Source organism: Hylobates moloch, unplaced genomic scaffold, assembly GCF_009828535.3.
Source record: "Hylobates moloch isolate HMO894 unplaced genomic scaffold, HMol_V3 SCAFFOLD_13, whole genome shotgun sequence".
Classification (NCBI taxonomy): domain Eukaryota; kingdom Metazoa; phylum Chordata; class Mammalia; order Primates; family Hylobatidae; genus Hylobates; species Hylobates moloch.
The window spans coordinates 95,418,999-95,442,642 of record NW_026652288.1 but is presented as its reverse complement, the minus strand read 5'-3'; the positions used below and the strand labels follow the sequence as shown (position 1 = coordinate 95,442,642).

The window sequence follows — 23,644 nt, the reverse complement described above, 5'->3', positions numbered from 1 at the left end:
CCCAGCCATCCCGGTCTTAAAGAAGCAACCTGCCATCCCAGCAAACACACAAAAAGTCCAGGGGACCCTTGGGCCTATAGTCACTCTCCACATGGGGGACCCTGAGGTTATTTAGGGAACAGCAGTCGTTCTTCCTGTCTGGCCCACCCAGATGAATAATAAGTCATCTATTTTTAGTTTAGGGTTTTGTTTTTCTTTTCCTTTTCCCTTTTTAGAAATTTATCCAGGCCCATTTCCCAGGGCTGAGCACTTAAGTTGCACTGAATTTATTGCTGGGGACTTGGTACTTTCAAAAGGAGAGTGGTCCTCAAATGCACTTCAATTGTGATTCCCCCCAAGGTAAAAATTTGCTTGCAACACCTTCAACATCATTTATTCAACACTTATCCCTGGGAGCTCTAAAAGAAAAAAGGCTGGCTCTTGCCACCACCAAGTCTCCTGCTCCTGAGTGAGATTCCAGGCCAAGGGCTCTCACAAAGGCACCACCATCTCTGTCCTTGCTCAGGGGCTTCTATCATCACACGTTGGATAGCGGGGGATCCTCCCTTCCCGGAAGTAGACAATCACTCGCCCTTGAAAAAGTATCAGTTGCTAGTTCTTTTGGGGGGATAAAAAACACATTCCCCCAATGCACACAACCAATGCACCTGTTTATTTAGTTACTTATTTAGAGACAGGTTCTTACTCTGTCACCCAGGCTGGAGTGCAGTGGCATGATCACGGCTCACTGCAGCCTCAACCTCCGGGCTCAGGTGATCCTGCAACCTCGGCCTCCGAGTAGCTGGGACCAAAGGAGCACAACACCATGGCCTGGCTAATTGTTCTTTTCCAGAGAGAGGGTCTCACCATGTTGCCCAGGCTAGTCTTAAACTCCTGGGCTCAGGCGATCCACCCACCTCAGCCTCCCCCAAAGTCCTGGGATGACAGGTATGAGCCACTGTGCCTGGCCACTCTTTTCTTGTAATGATAGAATTATTTACTCATTTAGTCAATCAACATTTATTGATCACTTATTATGTACCAGGCACTGGGATAAAGATGAGTGTAAGTCACTCACAGTAAGGAAGAAAACTAGCAAATAAGACGATTACAATATGACGTAGAAAATGCTAAGCCAGAGATATAGAAAGGTCCTGTGGGGTCCTTCTGTCACCTCCTCTCTCCACATCCCTACCCTTCACAGGCCTTCCCTCCAGCTTCCTGCCCCCGCTCCCCACTGCAGATCCCCTGGATTTTGCCTAGAGCTAAATGAGGAGATGGGCCCTCTGGCCCTGGCATGACTTGAACCCAACCACAAACTGGAAAGGAGCCTTTCAAGAATGGATCACTTTGATAAGAAAACACATAGGAATGAAGAGAAGTCCACAAATGGCCACCCGTGCTGGTGCTCAAGAAAAGTTTGCAGAATGGATAAATGAAGGATCAAGGAATTAGTAGATGAATAATTGAATGGTGGCTCAATAGATGACTTTGTGAATGAATTAGAAAATAAACTTCCAATCTTGAGGCAAAACTGAATTTTAGCATTTCCATTGCTTGTGCTTGTTCATTGAACACCATGTTCCCCAGAAAATTCTCTATAAAGATGTTCGTTTTTTTGTTTGTTTGTTTGTTTGTTTGTTTTTGAGACGGAGTTTTGCTCTTGCTGCCCAGGCTGGAGTGCAATGGCACAATCTCGGCTCACCGAAACCTCCGCCTCCCGGGTTCAAGCGATTCTCCTGCCTCAGCCCCCCTGGAGAAGCTGGGATTACAGGCACACACCACCACGCCCGGCTAATTTTGTATTTTTAGTAGAGATGAGGTTTCTCCATGTTAGTCAGGCTGGTCTCGAACTCCCAACCTCAGGTGATCCGCCCACCTCGGCCTCCCAAAGTGCTGGGATTACAGGCGTGAGCCACTGCGCCCGGCCGATGTTCATTTTTTTAAGTTAAAATTACTTAAAAGTTCACTGGGAATTTTGCAATGCAGTTGAGAAAACTGGAGCTGCCTAGGGGAATTTCAGCGTTAGGGCTTGAAATCACTCACCCGAGAGAAATCCCAGTATAATCTGCCCTCCCATTAGTGTTAGGAGACAAGCTCCAAGTTCCGAGGCTGCTCATTTTACCAAACAGGTGTACCACCCTTATCACTAACTAGCAAGTTAAATGTGAATCAAATTACTGTGTCCTATCACCAATGCAATGCTTCCTACTGAAGAGGCGACTGCAGGAAATCCTTCGATGTTGCAAACAATTGCATTCCAGCAAGTTCTGTCAACATGAGTGTTTGCTGTAAAGGGGAAAAGGATCAGAGAGGAAAGAGGCTGTGTGGTTCAGAGGCCTATCTGAACAGCTGATTTTCTACATGCCCTTGAAGGCTCCCTGGTTCTCCGAGATAAACTGGCTGAAGCTTTTGACTTTGGGATTTAGTTGGTGGGTGAGCTTGACATCTCGGTCTGGCTTCATGTGATAGAAACGACACATATTGGCTATTTCCTTCGCTGCAGGGAATCCTAGCTTCTCGAAAGCTTCCGGGGTAATCTTTTAAGAACAAATAAGAAGACAGAAAATGTTATAGTCCATACTTAAAATAGTTTGAAATGACATTATTCACCTTAATGATGATACAGTTCCATAATTTTTTTTTTTTTTAAGACGGTATCTCACTCTGTCACTCAGACTGGAGTGCAGTGGTGCGATCTCGGCTCACTGCAACCTCTGCCCTCCGAGTTCAAGTAATTCTCCTTCCTCAGCCTCCTGAGTAGCTGGGATTACAGGCACCCGCCACCGCGCCCGACTAATTTTGTGTATTTTTGGTAGAGACGGGGTTTCGCCATGTTGGCCAGCCTGGTCTCAAACTCCTGACCTCAGGTGATCCGCCTGCCTCTGCCTCCCAAAGTGCTGGGGTTACAGGTGTGAGCCACAGCACCCAGCCAGGTCCACAATTCTTTAGCCTAACTCCAAAATCCAAGAGACTCTAAAGTTTTTTTTTTCCCCCATAAGCCATTTGGCAGCAAACTGACCCTTTTGAACTAAATTAGTGGCAAACTTGATCTAACTATGTGAAGCTATTTACGGTCTTTAATTATACCGTTTAGTGGGAACATTCAAATATTTGCCTGCAGAGATACAGATGTGTTTGATTACAGGTTCCTGCTCCAGCCCCTGCTGGTGATGTTATATAATATATGTAGACAATAACCTATCTAAAAGCTGAAAGATTCCTAAAGCTGAATTATTTCTGGCCCCAAGCTTTTTGGGTAAGGTACTGTAGATCTGTACCAGCCTTCATGTGAATAGCACCTCACAGTGCTTTTGCCTACACTTCCTCTTCGTATTCCCCCACCAGCCCTCTGAAACCGTCCACCCACCTGGGCCTCCATGCAGCATCAAGATCCCCTGTCTCTGGCACCAGGCTCTCCTTCTCACCTGGCTGATGGCCCATCCATCCTCGCTCCCTTTCTTGGTTAGAGGTCTGTATTTTACCTCCAATTGCCCCAGCCTTTGCCAAGGCCCAGGCCCAAGCAGAAATGGAGCCCATCCCACACCAGCTGAGCTGCCTTCTGTCACCTTCCATAAAATCCACTCCTTGAATCCTTTCTAACACTAACTAGATCCATAATTCCCCCTACTGAATTAGCTAAAATCATTTCTATTGGATCCAGTATAATCTGTCTTTAGCCCTCAGAGATAAACTCTGACTTTGCAATTTTACTCGGCCTTTAAAAAACGTGACAGACACAAACAACTTAGGTAAAACGATGATTGTCACATGCATTCATAATAATGAGAAAATTAAGAACAACCTGCATGGCCAACAATAGAGAAATGGTAGAATTAATTGTGGTACATCTACTCTCAGAACATAATGCAGTTTAATGTTTTTGGAGAAGTTTAACAAAATAGAAAAATTCTCATAACATTAACTGAAAAGGCCAGAAACAAAATGGTACATTTAGTGTTATTTTAATTGTGTTAAATATATACATATGTATATTATATATGTGTGTATATATATATTTAATACGATAATACAATTTAATAATTGTATTAATATATACATATATACACATACTTATATAAACATATACATATGTATATATTTAATACAATAAATATATATAAGTCTATACAGTATATATACATATATAGACATACTTATATATACTGGAAAAAGACAAGACTGTCAAATCTTAACAGTAGCTATCTCTGAGAGATTGAACTACGTGTGATTTGTATTTTCTTTTTCATAATTTTCTGAGTTTTCTTCAATAAGCAGTTGCTATTTTTGAAATCAGAAAAACACTGAAAATTTGAAGTGAGTTTGGAAATAGAAGTCTATGTGAGAAGCATGGAAGATTCTTCCATGTCTGTCTCCTTGAGTCGCTCTTTCATCCATAACTTTGATACCAAATGTGCTTCAGTAAAATAAGGGATTCTTTTACTGCACATTTTTGAACGAAGGAGGTCTGTTCTGTTGTGTCTCACTTTCTGAGAAAACTATCTTCCTTTGGGGGTTAGACAGTTTCAACCAGACATTTCACACCCGCTTGAGGAGGTCGGAGGAAGTCAGACCGTGAGGGCTGGAGCGCCACCTTGTGGCCAGATGCACCCTTCCCCGGAATTGTCAGACCATTCTATAGAAGTTCCAGCCTCTGATGCCCTACAGTCTGTGGTGCCAGAGGAGCTTCAGCTGCATTATAAAACAATTTGCATACCAAGAAGTGTCAGGGACCAAGTATGTGACTAATAGATGCTTGGAAGATTCTGAGCAATTCAGAACAACGTCTACTGCATCCTCTGAGAATCAATACACACACTCAACCCCTACACTCACGCTCTCTCTTTCTCTCCTTCCTTACAGAGTTCAAACCCACAAGACAAAATGAATATATGACCCAAATGCAAATGGCCTGGGAGAAGGGTCACTGAGAAGTAAATGTGCACCCAGGTGCAAGGAACCTTGCAGATCCTCTTGTGAGCCCATCTTTGAGTGGGTCTTTGAGTGGGTGGCCGCCTTCTTGGGTTCAGGAGTAACAATCTCTCCAAGAAATGTGTGTGTGGCTTCAATGAGATAACCAGATGTGGTTTTGTGGCTGGATTGACTCCCACACTGGTTTTCCAGAAAAAAAAATATATCTCTTTGCCTCCTCACGACTTCAGTACCCGAGGCTGAATTGGGAATCTAGAGATCCCCTCTAGAATCATTGGACCAAGAGCTGTTGATCCAAACAAGAACCAACCTTCTATCCTTAATTCTAGGAAATGTTCTAGAACACAAGTCAACAAACTTTTTTTTTTTTTTTAAGACAGAGTCTCGCCCTGTCGCCCAGGCTGGAGTGCAATGGCGCAATCTTGGTTCACTGCAACCTCCACCTCCTGGGTTCAAACGATTTTCCTGCCTCAGCCTCCCCAGTAGCTGGGATTACAAGCGCCCACCACCATGCCCAGCTAATTTTTGTATTTTTAGTAGAGACAGGGTTTTACCGTGTTGGCCAGGCTGGTCTCAAACTCCTGACCTCGTGATCCACCCTCCTTGGCCTCCCAAAGTGCTGGGAAACAATCTTTTTTTTAAAGGCCTAGATATAAATATTGTAGGCTTTGTGGGCCATAAGGTCTCTGTTGGAACTACTCAACTCTATCATTGTACCCTGAAAACAGCCTGTTTTATTTTCCCTTCCTCTTATCAATGCCTGCTTGGGGAAATGGCTGGTAATGCTCAATATCACCAATTCTCACTCTTCTGTAAAAAGTCTATCCTGGCCAGGCACAATTCCCTGGAGAAAATAACTTACCCCCAAGCCCAAGAAGGCAGCCACCCACACAAGGAGGCCATTCCTGCACGATGTATAGCATGATCAGTTGTTGAGGGCTTACTAATGCCAAGCACTTGCTGTCCAGATCTCATTTCATCCTCACAATGATCCCATGAAGGAGGTATAACAACTTTTTTTGGAACACATGAAGAAACTGAGATGGAGAGGGGTTAAGTAAATTACCAAGGACAGAGGCAGAGCCAGAATTTGCCTCCTTCCCATACTGCCTCTGGTTTGTCGTGTTTATTCTAGAATTAGCCAGGCCAGCCTTCTTGGTGCCTCCTCTGTCTATACACAGTCATGTTCCCTCAAGGACCAACTCAAGCCCACGTCTTCCATGAAACCTTCTTCCACTGTTTTCTAGTTGTCTATAGCACAGATAGTCTGAACAACACAATTAAGCACCTATAGTGTTATGTCTTATAATGATCATGGCGACTTGATGGGCATCAATATTTTTACCTTGCTGCAAATTCCTTAAAGTAGCACTGGGTTCATAATAGAGACTCAATACATCTCTGCCATGTGCCAAACACTATGATAAGCCCTTTAAATATATTCTCTGTAATTTTCACAAGAACACCCGAAGTAGATACTATCAGTCCCCACTTTGCAACTGAGGAAGCTGAGGTTCAATGAAGCTAAGTGCCTTGTTCCACATCAGCTAGCTCTGGACAACCGAAGTAGTCAGCAGCAAGGGCTTATGAGAGGAGTTGGGGTCGTGTGTGTGAAAAGGCTGTATCTCAATCTTCACATTCTACGTTCTTTCCACTCAAAAGTAATTTAACTTTTACAAGTCAATTAACCCTAAGTCCATAGATTTATGGAACCACAGTCCTTCTCAATTTCTTCTGAAAGTTTAAGTTCAATCCTGCCTAAATCCAGAGAGTCTACCAACATTTGTAAGTCAGTGGAATGTTAACCAAGGTGGCCTCTTGTGATCACATGGATGTCCCCTAAGAACTCACCTTTGCGTCTCGGACTTTTTTCCCCAAAACCTTGGACAAAACATCAGCATATTGCTGTATTGTTAGTGCTTCTGCACTGAGCCCCACGGCCTTGCCTAAAAATTCCTCTGGAGAATTAAAAATGCTAGAGACGGCTGCTCCAATATCAGCAACAGAGATACCATCCATTGGTACATCTCCCATCGGTACAGCTAGTTTAAAAAAAAAAAATAGAAAAAGATAAATAGTTAATTATATCACATCCTTGGTAGGTCCCACCAACCCAAACTAATCAATCATTTAAACAAAAGATGTGGGAAGGCAATGTAAAACCCAGTGGCCACAATCTATACACAGTTACAAGGTTTTGTTTGAGAAATTACAGGTTGAGTGCGGTGGCTCACGCCTGTAATCCCAACACTTTGGGAGGCCGAGGAGGGTGGACCACCTGAGGTCAGAAGTTCAAGACCAGCCTGGCCAACATGGCGAAACTCTGTCTCTACTAAAAATACAAAAATTAGCCAGGTGTGATGGTGCGTGCCTGTAATCCCAGCTACTCCAGAGACTGAGGCAGGAGAATCACTTGAACCCAGAAGGCAGAGGTTGCAGTGAGCCGAGATCGTGCCACTGGACTTCAGCCTGGGTAACAAAACAAGACTTCATCTCAAAAAAAAATTTAAAAAAGAATACTATAGTGCCTCGATATTGATTTAAAAGAGCAACCATTTACTAAATATCTTCTCTATGTAAAGTATGATTAAATGTATCTCCAGCCAAAACTTCTGCTGAATTCCAGACTCATGTGTCCCACTACGTACTCAAATCCTTACCTGACTGTTCAATAGACATCTTAAACTCAACAGGCCCGAAACTGAACTCTTACACCCCCCAACCTGCTTCCCTACAGCCTCCCACCTCAGCTAATGGCAACCCTATCATTCTGATTTCTCAGGTCATAAATCTTATAGTCAGCCTTGACACTTCTCTCATATCCCATATCCTTTTTTTGTTTTTGTTTTTTTTGTTTTTTTTTGGAAATCATATGCACGATATGTACAAAATCTGGCCACTTCTCATCATCTTCAATGCTACCACCCTGGTCCAAGCCACCATCATCCGTGACTTGAGTTATTGCGAAATTTGTCTCCTTATTTCCACTCTTGCCCTTTTTTTTTTTTTTTTTTTTTTTCAGATGAAGTCTTGCACTTTCGTCCAGGCTGGAGTGCAGTGGTGTGATCTCTGCTCACTGCAAGTTCTGCCTCGTGTGTTCACGCCGTTCTCCTGCCTCAGCCCCCTGAATAGCTGGGACTACAGGCACCCTCCAGTAAGACCAGCTAATTTTTTGTATTTTTAGTAGAAACGGGGTTTCACCATGTTAGCCAGGATGGTCTCGATCTCCTGACCTCGTGATCCGCCTGCCTTGGCCTCGGATCCCAAAGTGCTGGAATTACAGGCACCTGCTACCACACCAGGCTGATTATTATATTTTTAGCAGAGACGGTGTTTCACCACGTTGGCCAGGCAGCCCGTCAGAAATGCTATAGCAGCAGAGGCACGGTGGCTCATGCCTGTAATCCCAGCACTTTGGGAGGCCGAGGCAGGTGGATCGTGAGGTCAGGAGATCGAGACCATCCTGGCTAACACGGTGAAACCCCGTTTCTACTAAAAATACAAAAAAAACAAAATTTTTTTTGAGACGGAGCCTTGCTCTGTCACCCAGGCTAGAGTGTGCAGTGGTGCGATCTCGGCTCACTGCAACCTCCGCCTGCTGGGTTCAAGCAATTCTCCTGCCTCAACCTCCCGAGTAGCTGGGATTACAGGCACGCATGCTCAGCGAATTTTTGTATTTTTAGTAGAGATGGGGTTTCACTATCTTGACCAGGCTGGTCTCAAACTCCTGACCTCACGATCCACTGGCCTCAGCTTCCCAAAGTGCTGAGATTACAGGTATGAGCCACCACGCTTGGCCAAACTCTTGCCCTTTCATAGTCTCTTTTCAACATAAAATCAGAGTGACCCTGTAAAAAACTCAGCTCAGGTGAATGTTACCTCTGTTCAGAACCTTCTTTTTTTTGAGACGGAGTCTCGCTGTGTCACCCATGCTGGAGTGCAGTAGTGTAATCCTAGCTCACTGCAACCTCTGCCTCCCGGGTTCAAGTAATTCGCCCACCTCAGCCTCCCTGGTAGCTGGGATTACAGGCACCCGCCACCACGCCCAGCTAATTTTTGTACTTTTAGTAGAGACGGGGTTTCATCATCTTGGCCAGGCCGGTCTCAAACTCCTGGCCTCAAGAGATCCGCCTGCCACGGCCTCCCAAAGTGCTGGGATTACAAGCATGAGCTACCACACCTGGCCCTGTCTGCTCAGAACCTTCTGATAGTTCTCTGTGTCCCTCAGAGGAAAAGCCAGTTGTTTACAAAGCTTACACAACCAGACCCTCTGTTAGTTCTGACCTCACCTCTTACTACCCTCCCCTCCCTCATTCTATTTCAAACAATCCTGTCACCTAAGCCTCCTGAGTAGCTGGGACCATAGGCCACCCCTCCCGGCTTCTAGTGAGTGTTAATTCTGAATCTAGGAAGAAAGCCTGAATTGTCATTGGTATTCCCACATTCCCCCCACTGCACAAAGGCCAACACTGACCATGGCCACAGAAAGTGTCCCCAAAGGGAAGGGGAATGCTGGCCAGTGGACCAGCAGCGTTGGAATTACCCGGAGTCCTTGTTAAAACTACATTCTCCCAGGCCTCAACCCAGACCTATAGAATTGGACTCTCTTCAGGTGGGGCCTGGGAACCTGTCTCCCAGGCAGGTCACAGTCCCTCTCAGCTCTAATTCTGACCATGGGACCTAGATCAGAAGAACACTTTTCCTCCATTGTTGCCACAGAAGTTCAGATGGATGAGCTAGAAGGGCTCTTAGAAGTCATCCTGAGGCTGGGCATGGTGGCTCACACCTGTAATCACAGCACTTTGGGAGGCAGAGGCGGGAGGATCACTTGAGCCCAGGAGTTCAAGACCAGCCTGGGCAACAAAGAGAGACCCCATTTCTTCAAAAATAAAATAAAATAATAATTGGCCAGATGTGATGGTATACACCTATAGTCCTAGCTACTCAAGAGGCTGAGGTAGGAGGATGCTTGAGCCCAAAAGTTCAAGGCTGCACAGTGAGCAATGAAACCCAGTATGGGCAAAAGACCCACTGCATTCCAGCCTGGGCAACAGAGACTCAGACTCAAAAAAAAAAAAAAAAGTCATCTTGTGCAATTTTCCCGTTAAACCTTGAGGAATCTGCCAGGCATGGTGGCTTACACCTGTAATCCCAGCATTTTGGGAGGCTGAATTGGCTGCATCCCTTGAGTTCAGGAGTTTGAGACTAGCCTGGCCAACATGGTGAAACCCCGTATCTATTAAAAAATGCAAAAATTAGCAGGGCGTGGTGGCGGGTTCATGTAATCCTAGCCACTCAGGAGGCTGAGGCACAAGAATCACTTGAACCCAGGCTGTGGAGGTTGCAGTGAGCCAAGATCGCGCTGCTGCACTACAGCCTGGGCGACAGAGCAAGACTCCATCTCAAAAAATAAAATAAAAATAACCTGAGGAGGCCGGGCACGATGGCTCACACTTGTAATCCCAGCAATTTGGGAGGCCGAGGAGGGCGGATCACGAGGTCAGGAGATCGAGACCAGGGTGAAACCCCGTCTCTACTAAAAAATACAAAAAATTAGCCGGGCGTGGTGGCGGGCGCCTGTAGTCCCAGCTACTTGGAGAGGCTGAGGCAGGAGAATGGCTTGAACCCGGGAGGCGGAGCTTGCAGTGAGCCGAGATGGCGCCACCGCACTCCAGCCTGGGGGACAGAGCGAGACTCCGTCTCAAAAAAAATAAATAAATAAATAACCTGAGGAAACGGAGGCTGGAGGTCACACAGCTAACTCCAGTACTTACATTAAGGAGGGTCAGTATGTTGAGATTGGAAATGTAACCCTTTGTGCTTCTGATCCCAGATCTAGTTCTCTGCCCTGGAAGAACAACTTAGTGTAGTGCCCTAGAGAAGCCGAGGACAATTTGGCATCCCTCTCAGCACTTCACACAGGGCTAAACACATAGAAGACACTCAGATGATAGGTGTCCACTGCAGAGGGGCAAGAAGGGAGAGAGGGAGGCAGGTGAGTGGAGAGGAGGGCAACCAGGTGCCTAGTGTGCTTTCACTTCGTTTTACCCAAGGTGTAGTAATCTCCATCAGAGGCTTTCACGGGCCGCCACGCCGCGAGAAAGTTTTCAAAGTAGGCCGCCACACGGACACTGGTCATGGGGATGCCAATGGACCAGAAGTACTCCTCCACCTCGCCCTTGCTGTCAAAGTGCGGCACCTCCAGCTTGCCGTCCGTCAGCCGCTTGACGTTCTCCAGGCCGCTGTACACCACGTGCTTCAGACCCAGGTGCTTGGCGGAGTCTGCCACCAGCTTCCCCTGAGGGTCGAAGGTAAATCCTCGTATAGGCTGCTGTATTTGTATTTGCATTTCGACAGAGATTAAGGGCAGGATCTCTTCCACCTCCCCACCTCCCCCCTCCCTCCTCTCCCCACCGCTTTTTTTTTTTTTTTTAGACAGAGTCTGGTGATTTCCGCTCACTGCAACTTCCGCCTCCTGGATTCAAGTGATTCTCTTGGCTCAGCCTCCCAAGTAGCTGGGATTACAGGCATGCACCACCACGCCCAGCTAATTTTGTATTTTTAGTAGAAACGGGGTTTCACCATGTTGTTCAGGTTGATCTTGAACTCCTGACCTCAGGTGATCCACCTGCCTTGGCCTCCAAAAGTGCTGGGATTACAGGCGTGAGCCACTGCACCCAGCCTACATTTACTTTTTCTACAAACTTTCATTTTCCCTGAATTTAATTCATTGTGGGTTTATTTGCTGTTTTATTTCTTTTTCTATGTACCCATCCCCAAATTATCTATCTGAAGTGTAAATAAAGTGTAAATTACATCTTTATTCTCTCCATTTCACTCTCAAACTAGCCTCAAATTTGGGGGTACACTTGCTACCACCTCCCCCATGCCATGTACAAACAAATGGTGAGAAGTGGAGAATCCAATGACCAGCTTCATTAAACAGCCACTCTCGAATACTCAAGGTCTTGAGACCTAGACAGATGCTACATAACATTAATTTTACAAAGATACCTTTAACAAGTACTTAAAGTACATATTTTTTATAAATGTCAAAAGGGATGTAAGACATATATTTGCCCAGACTGAAGGCCTGTCCCCTTCTAGGAAGGAAAGAAGCTGCTACGGAGGGTAAGAGGAAAGGACTCAAAAGGAAAAAAGAAACAATTTGGTTTCTACCTGACACACTTCCTTATCTTTGTTGAGAGCGTCCCAGAAGTTGGTCACCAAGAAGGCCCCATAGGCACCTTTCAAGGCACTGTCTACAGATGCTTTATCATTCAGGTCACCTTTTACCACTTCAGCTCCAAGGCGCTGGAGCTCCAGGGCATTTGGTCAAGTCACATCCCTGGTCACTGCCCTCACGGCAAATTTTTTGCTCTCCAAAATTGCCCTGGCCACAGAGCCACCTTGAGCTCCTGCAGGGTCAAGGGAAGAAGAAACACAGGAAGGATCAGGAAGAATGTTCACTGAAAGAAGGTCAGAAATCTCATGATTCAGAGTAGAGCTGCTGCAATATCTACTGCAGGGGGTACTACATAGCCCTTCACATATTCCCATGGCTTTCAAACTAAGTTCTTTGTGGCCTCTTCAGAGGCATTTTTGCAGAGGACATGGGAAGAGAGGAGTGGGAGAGGCTTGAGGCAACAAGAAGGGCAAGTGAGCAGAGTGTCAAAATGAGGGATGCCCACAGGTTCTCCAGATTCAATAAGGGCGATTATTCTACTTTTACCTGGTTATAGATCTTATATTGGGCCGGGCGCGGTGGCTCACACTTGTAATCCCAGAACTTTGGGAGGCCGAGGCAGGCGGATCACGAGGTCAGGAGATCGAGACCACGGTGAAACCCCGTCTCTACTAAAAAATACAAAAAATTAGCCAGGCGTGGTGGCAGGCGCCTGTAGTCCCAGCTACTCGGAGAGGCTGAGGCAGGAGAATGGCGTGAACGTGGGAGGCGGAGCTTGCAGTGAGCTGAGATTGCGCCACTGCACTCCAGCCTGGGCGACAGAGCGAGACTCTGTCTCAAAAAAAAAAGATCTTATATTGGGGTTATTAAGACAATTCATCAAAAGAGGTTCCTGCGCTCTCTCTCTCTCTCTCTATATATATATACTCATATATTTTATACATATTTATATTTTTTATATATTTATATATGTATATTTTATATATTTATGTGTGTGTGTGTGTGTGTGTGTGTGTGTGTGTGTGTTTGAGATGGAGTTTTGCTCTTGTGGCCTAGGCTGGAGTGTAATGGTGCAGTCTCAGTTCACTACAACCTCTGCCTCCTGGGTTCAAGCGATTCTCCACCTCAGTCTGCGAGTAGCTGGGATTACAGGCGTGCGCCCAGCTAATTTTGTATTTTTAGTAGCTACAGAGTTTTGCCATGTTGGTCAGGCTGGTCTCGAACTCCTGACCTCAGGTGATCCACCTGCCTCAGCATCCCAAAGTGCTGGGATTACAGGCATGAGCCACTGCACCTGGCCCTGGTCTATATTTTTTTAGAAATTTAAAAACTTGTAAAAATTTTTTACCACATTCAAGGCTGATTATGATATGATCATTACTTGCCTAATGTATTCGCCCTGCAAATATTTATGGGATATCCTGTGATATAGGCCAGGTGCTATGCTGGGTTACTAACATTTGGGTTGCTCCATCAAATTGGCTGGATACCTGTCCTGGATACTTTTTTGTGTTTATCCATATTCACTTTCTCTCTTCTACTTAGTGCACTCAACAGCTGATCCTTATGGATTCCATCAATGGGCTCTCGTGTCCTCAGGTTGGGTCTGGGCAATGAGAGACATCAGCCAGAGACCCAAGGGCAAGAGAGATGACCCCCTTCACATCGCTACTGTCCTCAAGTTCTGGTCATCTCTCTTGCCCTTTTCTCCTTCCTCTTGTTGCTTACTTATTCCTTATTGGTCTCTTCCTTGTCCACCATTATTAAATTTTTCTCAGCTTCTCTGGAGGAGTGTGGCACCTGTTTCTTGTGGGACACCAGCTAATACACCACTGATAACCCTATAGGAGGGTCAGGGGTTATTCAGTGCGCTCTGTCTTTGCACACAGAGTTTCATAGTAAATTTCATAGTAAATTGTCTACTAGTAAATATGAACAGACAGCCAAAGTTCACCAGATGTTTGAGGAAAGCCTCCAACATGAAAGGCAAAACCAAAATAAACAAACTGATGGAAACAGAAACAGTCCAGAGAACTGAAGAAAAAAATTAAAAAGAATTAATATCCCCTGGGGCCGGGCACAGTGGCTCAATCCTGTAATCCCAGCACTTTGGGAGGTAGAGGCAGGCAGATCACTTGAGATCAGAGTTCAAGATCAATCTTGCCAACATAGTAAAACCCCTTCTCCACTAAAAATACAAAAATTAGCCAGGTGTGGTGGCAGGTGCCTATAATCCCAGCTACTTGGGAGGCTGAGGCAGGAGAAGCATTTGAACCCAGGAGGCAGAGGTTGCAGTGAGCCAAGATCTCGCCACTGCGCTCCAGCCTGGGTGACAGAGCAAGACTCCGAATTAATATCCTCTGAGATTAGAAAAGGTTTTGTATTCCAAACACTATATCAGCCCAAAAAGAGGAGAAGAGACTGAGAAAGAGAGCAAGCATTCAAAAGATAAGCAGCAGCTCTCAAAATTTTATTATAGCAGAAATAAAATGTCAGTAGAAAAAGTTGGAGAAATCTTCCAGAATTAGAAGGGGGGAAAAAAAAGCAAGTAAAATAAGAGAGAGAAAAATAATTAGAAGATCAAGCCAGGGGAATTAAAGAATGAGAAATAGATAGAGGTATTGAAATTATCTAAGAAAATAGTAATTTCTCTGAGTCCAAGGATATTAACTGAGCTTCCAGATTGAGAGGTCACTGAGTGCCCAATACAATGATACATGAACTCCCACTTTATGCACATCACTGTGAAATTGCAGAACACTGGATGCTGGTTTGGATATTTGTCCCCTCCAAACCTCATGTTGAAATGTGAGTCCCAATACTGGAGCATAACTGGAGGTGTTTGGGTCATGGGAACAGATCCCTCATGAATAGATTAATGCTCTCCCTCAGAGGTGAGTTCTCATCTATTAGTTCCTGTGAGAGCTGGCTGTTAAAATGAGCCTGGCACCTCCACCCTCCCTCTTGTCCTCTCTCTCCATGTGATCTCTGCACATGCCAGCTCCCCTTTACCTTCCACCATGAGTGGAAGCAGCCTTAGGCTCTCATCAGATGCAGATGCACAATCTTGAACTTCCCAGCCACAAGAATCATTAATCAAATAAACTTTTTTTCTTTATAAATTAGAGAAAGTAAAACAAAACCCTTTTTCATCTCTCTTAGGATAGCCATTATGTGGAACCATTCACAATTAAAAAGCAGGTGGGTTGAATATTTTACTCTGACTTTATAAAATAAAAACCTAAACAAACTGAAGTACCTTCTATTTGAGTATAATTTGTGCTTTTTGCAGGGGGTTGGGGGGTGCTGGAGTAGGTAGGGTGGGTCATGGTCCTTGAAAAGGATTTTTATAGGGAAGTTTCTATTATTGTCCTGGGACCATGTTTTTGAATGACTTTCACATGCTGTGCTATGCCCTGGGGATGTAGTGGTAAACAATAGCAGTTTTGAACATGTTGGATATAAGATATAATTTATGAAAGACATTACTAATATATTGGATTATGGCCTAAAGAGTCAAGAACTTACTCCAGATCCTATAGCTGCTTAAGTAAGGATTTCAGGATTCAAACCTGAACATGACACCAGCCTGCACAGAGTTTACAGACTAGCAGAGGAGATCATTAAAGAGCAACTATAGACCGTCCTGGCTAACATGGTGAAACCCCGTCTCTACTAAAATATACAAAAAATTAGCCGGGCCTGGTGGCGGGCGCGTTTAGTCCCAGCTACTCGGGAGGCTGACGCAGGAAAATGGCCTGAACACAGAAGGCAGAGCTTGCAGTGAGTCGAGATCACGCCACTGCCCTCCAGCCTGGGGGACAGAGCGAGACTCCGTCTCAAAAAAAAAAAAAAAGAGCAATTGTAATACAGTGTGATATGTGCCATTAGGGGAGGAGGTAAAGGGCTGAGGGAATACAGGCTCCAGAGGAGGACATAAGTGGAGCATCTAACCCAGACTAGAGGGAGGCTTCCTGAAGGAAGTAGTAACAGAGGTGAGCCCTAAAGACCCTCAGACAAGAATTGGGAGAAGAGAGGCAAGTGGAGTGTGTTGCATGCAAAGCTGATTGCAAGTGCTCTACTCCAGAGGTGACAGAGAAGCCAGTGAATTCAGAGAATTGAAACGAATCTGACTGAGAACTGCAGGTCAATGTCACACATGAGGCTAGAGAAGCAAAATAGGCCTAGAGGGCTGCACTTTGTTCTGGGAGCAGAAGATTTTATGAAGTTGAGCAGTATGTTCAGAATTACATGCTGGGAAAGCGCTCTGGTTAATGGAGAGTGTGGAATAGGATAGAGAGACCACAGACAAGGGTACAATTAGTGGGCTTTAAAATAATCTAGGTAAAGGTTGATAATGACCTGTGCTAGAAGGGGTTATTCGGGTGGAGGGAATAATGCAAATTTAAGAGATACTCAGATTATTAAAGGATACATTTTTAAAGAGTAAAATAATAATTTATACACACATAAAATGAATGTGTCAAAATTTTACTTAACTCATTAATGAGTGAACCAGTACAATGTTATAAGAAAAATTCAAAGAACACACATATATATAGGCGATCAAGAATGCCAAAATGCTAAAATGAATGTACAATTAGGGACAAAACCAGTCAATATCCACCAGGTGATAATCAACTGTGGTCCACCAGACACAATTCATTTGCATTTCTTTTTTTTTTTTTTTTTTTGAGACGGAGTCTTGCTCTGTCGCCCAGGCTGGAGTGCAGTGGCGTGATCTCAGCTCACTGCAACTGCCGCCTCCTGGGTTCAAGTGATTCTCCTGCCTCAGCCTCCTGAGTAGCTGGGACTAAAGGCACCCGCCACCATGCCTGGCTAATTCTTGTATTTTCAGTAGAGACGGGGTTTTACCATATTGGCCAGGCTGGTCTGAAACTCCTGACCTCATGATCAGCCCACCTCGACCTCCCAAAGTGCTGGGATTACAGGCGTGAGCCACCATACCCAGCCTTCATTTGCATTTCTATGGATAACAATCGGTTGCGTTATTATCTGTTTGCCACAATTTATAGTTATAAATATCTTAAAAACAAGGAAAGGCTCACAAAAGTGAGAACGGTGCCCTGGGCAAGGACATCCAGCAAACTTTTTTTCCCATTTCAAAGTCTTTCACAGTTTTCTTTGACAAGGTGATATCAACAGGATTTTGGTGATTAACTGGATGTGGTGATGATGAACAGGGAGGATTGAGAGAGAAGAGTCAAGTGTGACCATTTATTCAAAGAGGTTGAGGGGGCATTTAGCAAGATGTTGATGTTGGAACAGAAGGATACCATGAGAAGGTTTTGGAAGCAAGGGAGTCTGAGATGTGGAGTCAGGGAAAGGATGCGTGGAGAAATATAGGGTTGAGACTAAAAACCAGAGGGGCTTACATCTTGGGCAGTAATGAAGGAGAACGGGAATGTGATACAAGGTGGTATTAGCTGGCTACAAGGTTTGAAAAATTAATCAGATTTGAAAGATGATTCTGTTTAAAGGTAGAACATGGAGAAAAGGCAAAGGGAGTGTGGAAAAAGCTTCTAAGAGGGAGAATGGAAAAAATCTGAGAGAGATTTAGAAGACAGAATTAATAGAGTGACTGGCCACTCCCAAAAATCTTATCCAACTGCCTACCCAGTCTCTGGATGCCTAGTTGGCAATTCAAGTTTAATGAGACCAATTCAAGTTTAAGGAGCTCCTGACCTCCTCCTCCCCACTGTCTCCCATATTTCAGTGAATCTCAACTTTATTCTTCCAGTTACTCAAGCCATAAAACTTCAGAGTCATTTTCAACTCTTCCCTTCTTACCCCTGATATCTGGTCCACCAACAAATCCTGCCAACTCTACTTTTAAAACCTCCGCAGAATCTGACCACTCTCCACAATTTCATTGCTACCACCCTGGTCTAAGCTACTATCATCTCACCTATTTCATGACAACCGCCTCCTAACAGGTCTCCCTGCTTCAGCCCTTACCAGCTATAGTCCCTTCACAAAGCATAAGCTAAAATGATCCTTTTAACACCAAAGTCATGTCATTCCTCTGCTCAAAATCCTTCAATGTCTGGCATGCTGTTGCAATCCTGCAGTCCCAGCTACTTGGGAGGCTGAGGCGGGAAGATCACTTGAGACCGGGAGTTTGAGGCTGTGTACTATGATGGCTCCTGTGAGAGTCACTACACTCCAGCCCAGGCAACACAGTGAGACCATGTAGCTAAACACAAACACACTGAAAAAACCAAACCCTTCGATCACTTTTCTCTTTCAAGAAAAGCCAACATCTTTACCATCACCCTAACGATTAATAGAGTCATCCCCCACTCCATTGCCTCTTCTTCTCCTTTAAATATCATACTTGACTGTTGATTTTTGAGAATTTATTTCACTCTGCTTCCTGCTTTAGCCCTTGACTTCCTCCAGACAAATTCCTGTTCTCATAGAGCTTATATTCTAATGTGGAAAGACAGGCAGAAATAGAAGAATTCAAGTAAGGAAGGGAGCCAGACATGGGCAGGGTGGAAGCAGAGTTGCAATTTCAAATATAGAGGTCTGGAAAGTCCCCATGGAAAAGGTAACATCTAAGCAGAGACCTGAATGGCATGAGGGAGAAAGCAGTGGGTAACTGTGTTAGTCCTTTCTCACGCTGCTGTGAAGAAATACCCAACACTGGGTAATTTATAAAGAAAAGAGGTTTAATTGACTCACAGTTTCACATGGCTAGGAAGGTCTCAGGAAACTTACAATCATGGCAGGAGACACCACTTCACAGGGTGGCAGCAGAGAGAATGAGTGCCCAGTGAAGGGGGAAGCCCCTTGTAAAACCACCAGATCTCGTGAGAACTAACTCACTATTGATACGAACAGGAGACAGGGAAATACTGGGTAGAAGAGGGTGGTTCCTGGCAAAGGCCCCACCCTTAAGCCTGGATACCTGCTGCCCTAAATGAGAAACAGGTATTCCTGTTTTTGCACCCCGAAAGTTGCCTTTTGGCCTGCCACACCCCCTGTCCTGTACCCATATAAGCCCCAAACCCCAGGCTCCCAAAGCAGACTAGGAGACAAGGAGACAAACAGATGGCAGAATGGTGCGGCAGAGGAGAGAAGAGAAGGAACGTCAGGAGGAGTTTGGATGAGGATGTTCGGAGAATCAGCCACTGGACAGCCAAACTCCAGGGGAAGATCACATTCCTACTCCATCCCCTGTCTAGCTCCCCATCCATCCCACTGAGAGCCACTTCCACCATTCAATAAAACCCCTTCATTCATCCTTCAAGTTCATGTGTGACCTTATTCTTCTGGGATGCTGGATGAGAGCTTGGGATACAGAAAGTTGTCACACTAGCCCCCTCCTTTTGCAAAAAGGCAGAGGGTTCACAGAGCTGGTTAACCCTTAAGCCATCTGCAGATGGCAAGGCTAAAAGAGTACACTGTAATACATGCACACTTGGGCTTTGAAAGTTAAGACACCCACCCCTAGATGCTGCCATAGGGCCGGAGCCCAAAAGCACTTGCCCCAATTCCTGCACCTACCCGTATGCATGCTCCCCCTCCCTTAAAGAGTTTGAGCTTGCAGTGGCAGAACAGAGAGCCACACCCCTGTCACACATCCTGTGGTGGGGGACCAGGGAACTCTCCCGTTTCACTATCATGAGAACAGGCTGGGGGAACCGCCCCCAACATTCATTTATCTCCACCTGGTCACTCCTATGACATGTAGGGATTATGGGAACTACAATTCAAGATGAGATTTGGGTGGGGACACAGCCAAACCATATCAGTAACAGAGGGAGATCATTCTAGGTTGAAGAAGCAGCCAATACAAAGGCCAGAGGCTTTGTATTGTGGGATGGTTTTGGAGGAACACCAAGAAAGCCAGGGTAATGAAGCGGAGTGAGAGGAGGGTGGCAGGAAGAGAGTTCTGACACGGCATTTCCAAGGCCCGGTTGCAGGGCATTAGCAAGACTTCGCACTTTACTGGGAGTGCCATGGGGCTGGGATCTTTTAGAGGGTTTGGAGCAGAGGCCTGACATGATCTGACAGTTTCAAATGGATCCTTGGGAGGCTGAAATGAGAATAGATTGAAGGAGAATAACCTGATTTGATTTACATGGTGCAAAGATGGCTCTGACTGTTGAGGAACAAACTGTAAGAGAGCCAGGAATGCAAACTGCCCACACACTCCATCCTTGCAGACTCCCTGGGAGATTGATCAGGCATTGCATATTCACTACAAACCCCCAGGCCTCTCACACTTGTACCTTTTGCTTATTAGGAAGTGAGTGGAGAGAAGACTTCAGAGTATAGCTTATGTTGAAATGAGACTTATACCAACCAGTTAGCCCCATGACTGGGAAAGGGAGATTACGTCAGTGTCCTTGTCCTGCTGAGATCAAGTTACAAATCAAACGATGCCACCCCTTTACCACATCAAGAAATAAAGCAATAGGATACTTAAAAAAATTTCTTCCAGGCCGGGCGCGGTGGCTCAAGCCTGTAATCCTAGCACTTTGGGAGGCCGAGGCGGGCGGATCACGAGGTCAGGAGATCGAGACCATCCTGGCTAACACGGTGAAACCCTGTCTCTACTAAAAATACAAAAAATTAGCCGGGTGTGGTGGCAGGCGCCTGTAGTCCCAGCTGCTGGGGAGGCTGAGGCAGGAGAATGGCGTGAACCCGGGAGGCGGAGCTTGCAGTGAGCCGAGATTGCGCCACTGCACTCCAGCCTGGGTGACAGAGCGAGACTCCGTCTCAAAAAAAAAAAAAAAAAAAAAAAAAAAATTTCTTCCAAAGAGCTCTTTGTTCAGCCCACACTAGCAGGCTCTAAAGTTACAAATAGGAAGACAGGAGAGTGAGCAAAGTCAGTATGCCCTAAAAATTAAAGACTTTTTACCTGTTGCTCCAAACACTGTAATTACTTTCTTGCTGGCCATGTTACCAGGAAAAGAGACAGTCGGTGGAGTAGAAGAACTTTCCCTGGAGCAGCGACACCAGCCGAAATGCTGTGTTTCTTCTCTGGTGAGAATTATAAACCACTCCAATTACCACACCTTTTGTTGTGCCCCTCCTTGTTCCTGTTACCACTAGTCCGCTTACTCACTGTGACACTGCAATTTTCTAAATGAAGACTGATTCACTGTTCAGCAAATGTGTGTTGAGTGCCTTTGGTATACAAGGCATTGAACTAGATGTCCTGGTGATGTGAATCTTGTAAGGGGGCTAAGCTCATAAATAAATAAAACTGTAGTACAAGGGAATGGCAAAGGAAACTCAAGGGACCTAAATCATGGAGGAGAAGCACAAAAACCCAGAATTAGGGAAGGTTTTCTCAGAGGAGATAATGCTGCAGTTGGCCTGAAGACCCAACATGAGTCATTTAATCAGTGAGTATAGGGAGAGAAACCATCGCAGGCAGGAAAAGCTTCACACAGCCAAGCCCAAAGGCAGGGCAATGATCCCACAGGGTCGTGATGGCTGCAACAATGCCATGTGAGCAGCAGGAAATAAGACGGAAGGAGAGCAAAGGCCCAGAACACAAAGGGCATGCTAGGCATGGTGAGGAGCTTGGCTTATCCCAACAGCCACAGCAGTATTATGAGATCTTCTGGCAGCAGAGTAGTGGCTGGGTTGAAATAAGACAATGCTGGAAGCAGGGACAGTCCTAAGCTTATGCTGAAGAAATGACATAGGTGAGAAATACTAAAGGCTTGAACAGAGGCAGTGTCAGGGGTTGTATTGTGTCCTCCCTCCACCAAGGAAATCCTTGTTGAAGTCCTCATCCCCAGTACCTCAGAATATGACCTCATTTGGAGATAGGGTTCTTTTTTTTTTTTTTTTTTGAGACAGAGTCTTGCTCTGTTGCCCAGGCTGGAGTGCAGTGGCGCGATTTTGGCTCACTGCAACCTCTGCCTCCCAGGTTCAAGTGATTCTCCTGCTTCAGCCTCCCAAGCAGCTGGGCATACAGACGCGTGCCACCACACCTGGATAATTTTTGTATTTTTGATACAGACAGGATTTCACCATGTTGGCCAGGCTGGTCTTGAACTCATGACCTCAAGTTATCCGCCCACCTCGGCCTCCCAAAGTGCTGGGATTACAGGCGTGAGCCACCACGCCCAGCCTGAAGATAGGATCTTCACAAAGCTAATCAAGATAAAATGAGATAATTAGGGTGGGTCCCAATCCAATATGACTGGTATCCTTGGTAAAAGGGGAAATTGAGACACAGATAGGTACAGGGGAAAGGCAATGTGAAGATACAGGGAGAACACCTATGATCATGAAGCTGGCTGTCTACCAGCCAAGGAGAGAGGGCTGGAGCAGAGCCTTCCTTCATAGCCCCCAGAAGGAACCAACCCCGCCAACACCTCAACTTCCAGCCAAGAAGAGACAATGGGACGTTTCTGTTATTTAGGCCACTCACTCGGCAGTACTTTGTTATGGCAGCCACAGCAAACTATTACAGGTGGTGACAATGGGAGTAAAGTGAAAGAAATTTAAGAGGTAAACTGAGAAGGTCTTCATGATTGATTGGATGTGAAGAAACAGAAAGTAAGGAAGAGGAAGGACTAAAAAAAATGACTCTGCCAACTGGATGGGGAATGGTGAGCAGGAGCAGGGGTCATGGGGAATGACTTCAGAGTTGGACTGGTTGGAATTGAAACTACAGCTTGGGAGGTGAGGATGTGAAGCATACAAGTGCAGATGCCAGGCTGGGTGCGGTGGCTCACGCTTGTAATCCCAGCACTTTGGGAGGCCGAGGCGGGCGGATCACGAGGTCAGGAGATCGAGACCACGGTGAAACCCCGTCTCTACTAAAAAATACAAAAAATTAGCCGGGCGTGGTGGCGGGTGCCTGTAGTCCCAGCTACTCGGAGAGGCTGACGCAGGAGAATGGCGTGAACCCGGGAGGCGGAGCTTGCAGTGAGCCAAGATTGCACCACTGCACTCCAGCCTGGGCGACAGAGCGAGACTCCGTCTCAAAAAAAAAAAAAAAAAAAAAAACAAGTGCAGATGCCTCCTTTGAAGAGCCCTGCCATGAAGGAAGGACAAGTGAACTGTGGTTACAAGATGAAGTGGAATTTTTTTTTTTTTTTGAGACAGTCTTGCTCTATTGCCCAGGCTGGAGTGCAGTGGCGTGATCTCAGCTCACTGCAACCCTGTCCCCTGGGTTCAAGTGATTCTCCCACCCCAACCTCCCGAGTAGCTAGGACTACAGGCGTGCACCACCATGCCCAGCTAATTTTTGTATTTTTTGTAGAGATGGGGTTTTGCCATGTTGCCCAGGCTGGTCTCAAACTTCTGAGCTCAAGTGATCCTCCTGCCTCAGCCTCTCAAAGTGCTGGGATTACAAATGTGAGCCACCAGGCCTGGCCTTGTAATTATTTTAATAGGAAAGATATGAACATGTTTCTGAATTCTGCCTCCACGCCCGTCAGCTGTCTCAGGAACCTAACTCCACCAATTATACATTCATAATACTATATGAATGGAATTGAAAATAGCAGTTGAGGCTGGGCGAGGTGGCTCATGCCTGTAATCCCAGCA

The 23,644-nt window shown here is 45.6% G+C and overlaps 1 protein-coding gene across 1 annotated transcript; it reads right to left on the bottom strand.

Moving 5' to 3' along the window:
* Positions 1-975: 975 nt before the first annotated feature.
* Positions 976-21,126, bottom strand: LOC116480334 (nmrA-like family domain-containing protein 1). Its single transcript, XM_032172301.1, has 5 exons — positions 20,991-21,126; positions 10,960-11,209; positions 6,763-6,953; positions 1,913-2,519; positions 976-1,587 (listed from the first exon to the last, which is right to left on the bottom strand). Exons 2-4 carry the CDS (start codon positions 11,048-11,050, stop codon positions 2,340-2,342), a joined length of 462 nt encoding a protein of 153 aa, XP_032028192.1. The 5' UTR covers positions 11,051-11,209; positions 20,991-21,126; the 3' UTR covers positions 976-1,587; positions 1,913-2,339.
* Positions 21,127-23,644: the final 2,518 nt, after the last annotated feature.